Raw genomic sequence first — 8,990 nt, 5'->3', positions numbered from 1 at the left:
GATTTTTACAGAGACAAAAACCCCCTCCCTCATATTTTTGCTCACATACTTATTCAAATTAGTCGCATTAAAACACGTAAAGTATGCAGCCGACTTATTGAAAACATACTATTTTTCATCTTTGTTGATTAATTGTTGTACATATCCGTACCCAAACTTACTAACTATGCTCACCACCCCACCCCCACTGCAAGGTTAGGATGGTTAATGTAGAGGGGCTTGGAGGGATCCAAATCCTCTGCGTCCATTTGTCCAGCTGCTAAATGCCCTGCCTGTGATACCAAGCAACAAATACAAGTACCACAAGCAGGGCATCCAGCGACGAATGCATAAACACACACCCTGCTCAGACACTGAGGATCTGCATGCATTGGCGGTGGGCTGCCGTCTGTTGTGCTATGCAAGGGGCCGTGGTGAGTGGAGTGCAGGGGAGAAGGGTGGGTTGCCAGTTCGTAGTGCAGTAGTAAATTCACTAGAGTCTTGCATCAAAAAACAGAAGAAGAAAAAAATCACAAAAGTCGGGTATGTCTCCAGTACCTCAACAGAGATCCTCAGCTCTCAGAAAATCTTTGCTGAACCATTTGAACCAAGGAGCTGGTACCCTCATTGCCCCACAAATTGAACCTGCAGTATTAATCCCCTCTCAGATTTTTGTATTTGGGTGTGTTTGGTGATCTCGTATTTATTATATGAGTCTCCATCCAGGTAACAGATTTGAGATATGGTCCTCATCGTCTAGCTTCTTTTCCTTACAAAATAGGATTCAATTGTTTTGATGGATTTATATGAATTACTTTATTTTCGATACAACAAGAAATGGTAACCCAGCAGCACCTACCTAGTCTTTTACTGGATATTCTATATTTCTGGTGTTACAATGAATGGTTCTCTGTTGTCGCGTTATTTCCAGAAAAATTTTGGTAATTTTTTCGATTTGGTGTTAGGAAGTTGGAACACCTCCAATAAGTGGATTAGTTCTCATTCCTACCCTACCCTTCGTACCTTGAACTGAATCCATTAACAAATTTGTTCCCTCCCAGGTGATTATACCTCTTTGATCTGAACTGCAAAATTGTTTGAAATATGCAAGAAAAAAGGGAGAAAAACCAGAGGGCTTGGAGAACTTGTACCAGAAGTCAAAACAAAATATTACACAGCAAATACACAACCAAAACTGCAGCTCTGTACAGGGCTCCAGGCAACAACTCCAAGAAGATAAGAGCACCATATATTTCTGCAATTCAAAGGCCTTTTCTTTCTCACAGGAGACATCAATCAACAAAATAAAAGAGGCCGCCATGGATCAGTCTGCACCTAACCCGCTACTACTGCCTAGAACACCCCATTCTAAAACACGCATGCAAGAAAAGTATATTGAATTCAGTGCAAGAGGACCTCGCTGATTGTTCCACCTCCATCATGATAATTTTCCTACTTGCAGCCAGCAAATGCTTGTAGAGAAATCTTCATATCCAACGAAAGGCGCACGCTTGGACTTGTCTGGCACTGAGTTTGCTATTTTTACCACCAGAATTATTCTTGAACATCAACATCATATGACGAGAGCAACTTTCTCTGCATTAATGCTGAAGAATTAGATTGACGTGCATAACAGAAAAGGAAGACATAAATTTTCCATCATTTTAGTTGATTGCTGAAATATGAACTGTATTACAAACATTCGTGTAAGCATTAAGCGCCTCCAGTCATGGAAGCTGTGGACTGGTAGGTATAGTACAAACATGCAGGAGAGGATTTTCACCAAAATCAAAGAGTTTATCAGCACTAAATACTCCAGATTGGTCGCATGCGAGTATGAGGAATCACCAAAAGAATACAACTACAGTAGGTTTTAATATTCAAGTGCCAATGACATCCAGTATATCTTGCTGTTGGGAACTCAAAAGTCTCTTTTCCAGTTCCACAGATGACATACAAAACTAATTAATGGTCAAAAGATGAATGACAAGCATCTTGCAAACAATTGAAAAACAGTACCTACACCTGCAGTAGATATCTAGCTCATTCTAAATATATATTGTCTTTGGGATTTCAACACCAAGATTTACTGACCATATGCTTGACAAACATCAACCGAACCTGCTGGGTTGCTTTTCCAAGAATCCCGAGTTCAAACACCACAAACCATATATGTGGCACATTAAATTCCACCAATGCAAGAAGTTTGTTAGCTCCTAAACTAACTAAGGCTGAAGAACTTGGCACCATTGGTGATCATCTTCAGAAATTATGTAAGAGGTCTTTCATTCTTGCAGCACCCAAAGTGAATGAAATTCCAACATGGCCCAAATTCCTGCCACAGGACACTTAATATGCCCAAACTTTACGTAGGAGTCCCCTGCTTACCATAAAATTTCAGCTCAAATGGAGTTTATAGTGGAAATATTGAGCTTTGAAAAACTCAAAGAGTGGGATAGTGCACAGTAATGGCCAGATTACCAATAGAAATGGCATGGACATGGATGATGGTGGATGCCATTACAATGGGATCTTTTATCCAATAATCAGAGAAGCACATCATTGGTTCACGTGACACGATGAGAGGGCTGCACAAGAAGCCCTTCGTACTTGGTCCACACAAAAGAATTTTTTTCCATTAGATAGCACTACTATTTTAGTAACTACATCATATTTACAAGAGCAGCAGAAAAATAGGTACTATATCCAATTCGGTCCACAAAAATATCCACCGCATAACCTATAGCATATGATTCGCACCCAAAAAAATGAAATTACGGAGAGACTCACAGAGGATCCATGAAAGAAAGCACTTACATGATCTTCAAAATCAGGGCTTGACAGATTGATGGAAAGGTTTCTCATTAACAGCAACACCTGTATAGCGGAAGAAAATGGGTTGCATTAAGACTTTCTAAAAACAGCAGTTGTTAATGAAGATATCTTCACCTATGTACAGATTTCAGGTAATAAATGAAGAAAAGATTTTTCAACCCTGCATGCATCAAATCAATGTGCTAAAGTAGTCCACCATTACCAAGTAGGAGAACCATTTTTTTCATACAACACCAATTAAGAATTCATAATGCACTATAACTTGTAATGTACAGAGGCAATTAAGAATTTTTAATGCGTTAAGTTTAGTAATGTAAAATCCAGCATTAAACAGCACCTTGAACCCCCATATAAGCTGGTATTTTCCCAGACTTACCAGCATCACTATTCAGCATGATCCACAGTTCAGAGATCCTACTTTGAACACTAAAGACGACAGGAAAATAAAAATAAGGTTTAGGATTTAGAAGACTTACAGTATCAACATCAATTGGATCCATCTCCCTTAGTTTCTGCATGTGGTCACTAGTGTTCGGATCAAAGACATTCCCAATGAAGCTATATACTTGAGCAAAGTCCGGCGTAGCTGCACCCAAAAGGAATACATTAGAGCTAGTATGCATCTAATTAAAATGTAGCTCCAACCAAAATTAAAGAAAGTTAATTACCAAGAATATATGAAGCAACATGGGGAATAGGAGGCAAGGGGACAACATATATATATCAAGAGAGAGAGCATAAGCAAGTATATAAGTTCTGCAATCATTGAGTATCATTACAGTAGTATGTATATAACATAATAACAAGAACCATGCACCATAACAAGTTATGGACCACAGAACTAGATGACCACAAATTGTCATTCATTTGGTAGCATCCATTTTAGCTAGAATTATTTCCAGAAAAGCTAAATTTTCAACAGCGGAGGTTGAAAGTGAGAGGATGTAACAATTAAGGCTCCACAGCACAATTTAAGATACACGTTACATGAAACCTTTCTGTCACTGGAATAACTAGTTCCTCAACACTGAAACAGAAGCTAAAACTCCATTTTAATTTTTTTAAATTAAAATGATTTATAGTAGGATTAGATAGCTGTGACAACAAGACAAATTCCATACTTGTTGAAAAACAGTTGATATTAATGATACAAACGAACCTTCTTTTCCCTGCGAGACAATGATAAAGAAGGAATTCTAAAATTTATATCAATAACTGCAACATATGTACATTTTAATCTTTTCACCTTTGGCTTTATAAAACATCCGTTTTATAGAGAAAATGAAACAACTTTAACAAATCAAATCAAATGAAATATAACAAAGGTTTGAGACTCCCATTTATGCTACAAGGACCATATCCCATTGATCACTAAGCCTTGGGATCAAGCAATTAAAGCCCCAGCTTCATTGTCCCCTCTCTCTTCCACACCCCACACCCCTCCTACTTTCTTCTCATTTCCCAAAGTAGTCCCCAACTTGGAGCAGTCCAGTGGTGTGCTTCAATTTCCAAGGATGCTCACTTTCAACGTCCACAACATGGCACATGGCGTAAGGCATATTCGCTCACATTTACTTAAAGCAAGCCATCCAACATTTCTCTTCAATGGAGCTTAAGGCACTCAAAGCTTGACCAAACAAAGCAAGCCACATGTCCTGAATGGAGCTGGAAGTGCTCAAAGCTTGACTAAACAAAGCAAGCCAAACAACATTTGTCCTCAATGGAAGCTTGACTAACCAAAACAAGCCGCACATAATATGTCCCCAATGGAGCTTGAAGCATTAAATGCCTGAGTTGTGAAGTGGGAAATTGCACAATTGAAGCCCACAATTACTTGTTTCCTTCCCTTATTTCACTTTCACTTTCAAGCCTTGAAAGAATCTTTGAAATATTCAAAATAGCTTATACATATCCCATAAGCTCAAATATCAAAAGCAACTCACAGAATAATGATGATGAATGGCTTCAATGACTTAGAATGATAGTTAGGATGGATTCAATGCAATAAACAAGAAAAAAACCCCTCAAATCTTTCAGTTCTTTGAAGCATTAAAGAATCCAAGAATGGTGGTTGGAAATGCCAATGCACTATCAACAACTACCTTCTCTTTCTAGGGAATTTCCGATAATAGAAATGAGCCTTAAAAACCTAAAAAACTCAACAAAAGCCCGCATGGTCCAACGACCTGGTTTAAACCAGTTTCAAGTCTTGCAGATTGATTTCTCTTCAGATTGGAAGAAATAAACCCCCTCCCTCTCCTCCAGTTAGGCTAATTCTTTTCACATCTATAAGAAGATTCAAATTGAAGCAAATTCAATAGTACTATTATACTTCCTCTCATTCCACCTGGAACATGCTCAAACATTGACCTAAAGTTGGAAGAACCAAAACCATCATATCCATGAGTTCTGTTCACGAATATTCATCAATTTTGACCCTCACTTTAGTTTCCATTTGAAGTTTAGCCCCCCCGTCCTGGTTTTTTAAGCCCAATCCTGACTCTTCTATCTATAATTCTTAACCATCAAGATTCACTTCAATTAATTATTATGTATGGTGTACCATGGGGGTACATTTACTCGTGTATAGGACATCGTTCGGCGGTCCAAAAACCATATTGGTGCACCCTTTTATTTGGATTAAAATCAAACTAGATTTTGGGTGGCAAGCTTTAAATTACAGTAAAATCAGACAGATATTGAGATGTCACAAAGATCACCATGAGGTCCATGACACTATGGAGATCCAAGGTACTAAGTCGCAAGACCTCATCCCAAAATCCAAAAAAAAAAGAAAAAAGGAATATATTATTAAGATCTTGGCTGAGTCTTGGGTCAGTTGGTTAGTTTAAGTGGACAGGGAGAATGTTGCTGTCGTGTTATGTCTTGGGTTAGTAGGTTAATTCGTTTTGGCTTTTCTGTTGTAAGCTACTAGCTAGGGTGTCTTCCAGAATTTTTTTTTTTTTTTTTTTGGGGGGGGGGGGGGGGGAGCGCTCAAGATTGATTTCCTGCCTGTCTCTTTGGCACTCTTGTTTTACCCCCTCTCTCCTTCTCCTTCTCTTTTTTCTCCCTTAAAGTTGAACTATCTGCAAGCAGTCGTTATCTGATCCTGGTAAGTTCACAGTAAACAGCCTACCCAATTAGTGCACTGGAGATCAATTACTGAGTTGCCACTACACAGTTAATAGATTACTCTGTCATCTGGTTGGGCACATACCAATACCAAATAGGTAAATAGGGATTTGAAAACCCAGGTTCTGTATCAATTGAACTTTATAAGATAAGAATTGGAAATGGAAAGTGGAAAAAATTAACGGATTTCACCCACTGGATAAGATCAAAATCTGTCCAATTCAACTCATTTTTAAAACAGGAACACTACCTCTGACTGGTGGACCTAAATTCCCTTGATCAGCTTTTTCACAAGTTGGCCATGTTCTTTGAGTACTTTCAGTGCTACTAGAACAACAATTGTTTATGACCGCAAGCCCAGCAGAACCCATTTCATCTGAAGAAAAAACATCAAATCAAGTTGCAAAAGATGTTGCTTTTGGAAACAAGGACTGAAATTTAATCAAGATGAAAAGCAGATAACATGGGAAAGAACATTGAAACCTTTTGCCACATTGGATATACTGGCCAATGGTGCAGAACTGTTAGCCCATGAAGATGCTGTAGTACTCGGAATAGGATTTCCAAGCATTGACGATGAATCTGGACCGATAACAAATCCTGGTTCAAGAAGAGCAGCTGAAGATTGAAATGCTCCTGTCACTTGTGAGAGAACTGGAGCTACAAAACGCAGAACATGCAAAAGATCAGAGGACTCATAATTAAGACATTAAACTAGTAAGGGCGGGTATAATCAAATTTAACCATCCTAACCATTCTTAGAGGCTTTCTGTGGGTATGGATGAGCTGCTTTTCGCTTTGGCCGAGGGGGAGGCACGTGCTCACTTGTCCCATTCTTCTGAATCTTCAAAAAGTACTTCTGTGCATGGCTCCGTATCTGCAAAGACCACCCTTTAATATCTAAAACATAGAAAACATACCTAAAGCAACTTTCTATTTAGATGGGCGATGTCTCTTTTCATTAGATGGGCCCAGCAGTATTCAACAAACAGAACAGTGTAAGAGAGCAACTGGCCGTGTCTACAAACAATTGAAATATATACTTAATGTTCTGACCCCAGTAAGTGCGAAAATGTACATAGCAACAAACAGCTAGGTAATAATTTATACATGTAACTCTCCATAAAAGAAAAACCTAATAATAACCCCACATCCAACCTATGATCAATTATAGACAGCTGAGACATTCAAAACTGGCTACTTAACTCATTCCCTCCACATGTACAGAAAATGATACACTTATGACAGGTTGATCATTTTCACAAGACTGGGAAGGTTGTATTTTGAAGTTACCTGGATGACAGTCTTTGACCCAACAAATGCTTCAATCTTCTTCCAGTCCCGATCAAAGCTGAAAGCATGGAACGCATACAACAATATTATGTAAACTGCCACAAGCCCTAATAGTAAGAGCAAATGTCTTTTACCCCCACCTAAAAAAAAATTAAAAATAAATAAAGGAAGAGCAAATGTGATAGTATTAAGCTCCCTTTCTTCAGCTTGTACGATACAATCCCAACAATAAATGAAGCTCATGAACAAAACCATTCATGACACGTCCATGACTAAATTCACCAAATTTATTGTGGCAGTAGAATGAAACACCTAAAGAGGGAGCTGGATTGTGTGAATTCAGAGTTCCAAACTGAAAATCCTTTTAAAAAATATACTAACTAGAATGAATACATAATAGTTGGTCCTTGAGTGTTACCGTCCATACAACAAGTTTCTCACGCTACAGCTCCTGTAGTAGTGAGTGAAAGGTATTTATACTTTGAGAAAGCAACTCAAATCCCTATTTTTTTAATATATCTGGTGTAACTACGGCAAGGAACTTAATTGAGCACTGCGCCAGGTAAATAGGGTCAAGTATTTTGTCCATTCAACTCAAGCAAACTGACAAAATTTTAAACCAGCAGAACAAACTCTCTGGCTAGAATTATCCATATTTTTTATTAAAATAAGAATAGAAGATAAATTGGAACTTCAATTAGTCAGTAGAACTAGTTGGACAGTCGCAGATCTACAATAACATATTTAGCGGTTCAAACTTATCGAATTCATTGATGTAAGAGTTTTTTGACGACATCCTTCAAAATAGGATCTTGAAATTCTTTTTAACACGCGAGAAATATGGTTTTGAAGTCCATTCGATGAACAAACAGATTCACGGATGAATACAACTATTGCAGTGTAGTTAAAAGAATCTGCGGATTCTTACGATACAGAACCCCAATACCATAAACACATCCTCCCAATCAATTTACAACCTTAAGCAGGTATGTACGATACTCTGTACCAAGTAGCCGCAACTAAATTAGCGATATTAGTAAAACCCAGATTCTTAGACAAAGAACAATTGATATCTATCAATTCCCCAGTTCATAAGCACCTCCAGTTGCTAACCCTAAACAAGCTTCCCCGTCAAAAACAAAATTAAAAATCCTCCACAACTCTTCCGAACCCATATGGGAAAAAGAATAATAAAATTGGAAGATGTAGCTAAATTAGTAGACTAAAGAAACAGTAATTTGAGACCAATGCATTAGGGAAAGAAAGAAGAAGAAAAAAAAGATTGAAAAGAACGAATTGCGAAGCCCAGAATTAGGACAAAAGAAGATGGATTGAAGGAACGCACAGTTGAAGAGCTTCAAGGAACTTGTCGTGCTCTTGCTCGGTCCAGCTCTCTCTGGATTTGGTAATTGTATATGGCTTCCTAATCTTCTTGGAGGGATCATCTGAGGAAGCCATCGTCGTGGTCGCGGTGGTTCCTGCCATAGTGGAGGTTAACGAGCCAAGTCCAGAAACCGCCATTCCCGTGGCATCCAAGTAGAACCCTTCAGGTGGATTTGGGTTGGGATTAACAGAAACCATAAACTACGATTACTCTCTCTGTTACTTCTCGACTTTGCTGCTTCTTCACCTTCTTCTACAGTTGCTTCTTCTTTGGCTCTTGGATTCTTGTCGTCGTGGTTCACTTGTAATTCGCGGGTCAGAATCTCAGAATAAGGGAAGATTGTTACGTTGAAGTCGCAACTCCCAGG

General features: G+C 38.5%; 1 protein-coding gene across 1 annotated transcript; it reads right to left on the bottom strand.

The window, feature by feature from the left end:
- Positions 1-633: 633 nt before the first annotated feature.
- LOC149029905 (protein REVEILLE 6-like) lies at positions 634-8,990 on the bottom strand. Its single transcript, XM_089142223.1, has 8 exons — positions 8,585-8,990; positions 7,240-7,297; positions 6,700-6,823; positions 6,430-6,606; positions 6,197-6,322; positions 3,291-3,400; positions 2,797-2,856; positions 634-1,575 (listed from the first exon to the last, which is right to left on the bottom strand). The coding sequence occupies exons 1-8, from the start codon at positions 8,818-8,820 to the stop codon at positions 1,534-1,536; spliced, it is 933 nt and encodes a 310-aa protein (XP_088998349.1). The 5' UTR covers positions 8,821-8,990; the 3' UTR covers positions 634-1,533.

The sequence above is a fragment of the Hakea prostrata genome, chromosome 1 (genome assembly GCF_041222555.1).
Source record: "Hakea prostrata isolate BN-2017 chromosome 1, UWA_Hpros_2, whole genome shotgun sequence".
NCBI classification, from domain to species: domain Eukaryota; kingdom Viridiplantae; phylum Streptophyta; class Magnoliopsida; order Proteales; family Proteaceae; genus Hakea; species Hakea prostrata.
The sequence above is the reverse complement of the archived record's forward strand: the minus strand, read 5'-3'. Positions and strand labels throughout refer to the sequence as shown.

What these genes read in the sequence shown, in the direction of transcription:
- LOC149029905 (XM_089142223.1), bottom strand. Translation starts at nt 8,820, where the DNA reads ATGGTTTCTGTTAATCCCAACCCAAATCCACCTGAAGGGTTCTACTTG. An exon ending in GGTCAAAGACTGTCATCCAG is followed by an intron (nt 6,824 to 7,239) that starts GTAACTTCAAAA and finishes TGGTCTTTGCAG; the next exon opens with ATACGGAGCCATGCACAGAA. An exon ending in TTTAGGTCCACCAGTCAGAG is followed by an intron (nt 3,401 to 6,196) that starts GTAGTGTTCCTG and finishes TTTTGGGTGCAG; the next exon opens with CTACGCCGGACTTTGCTCAA.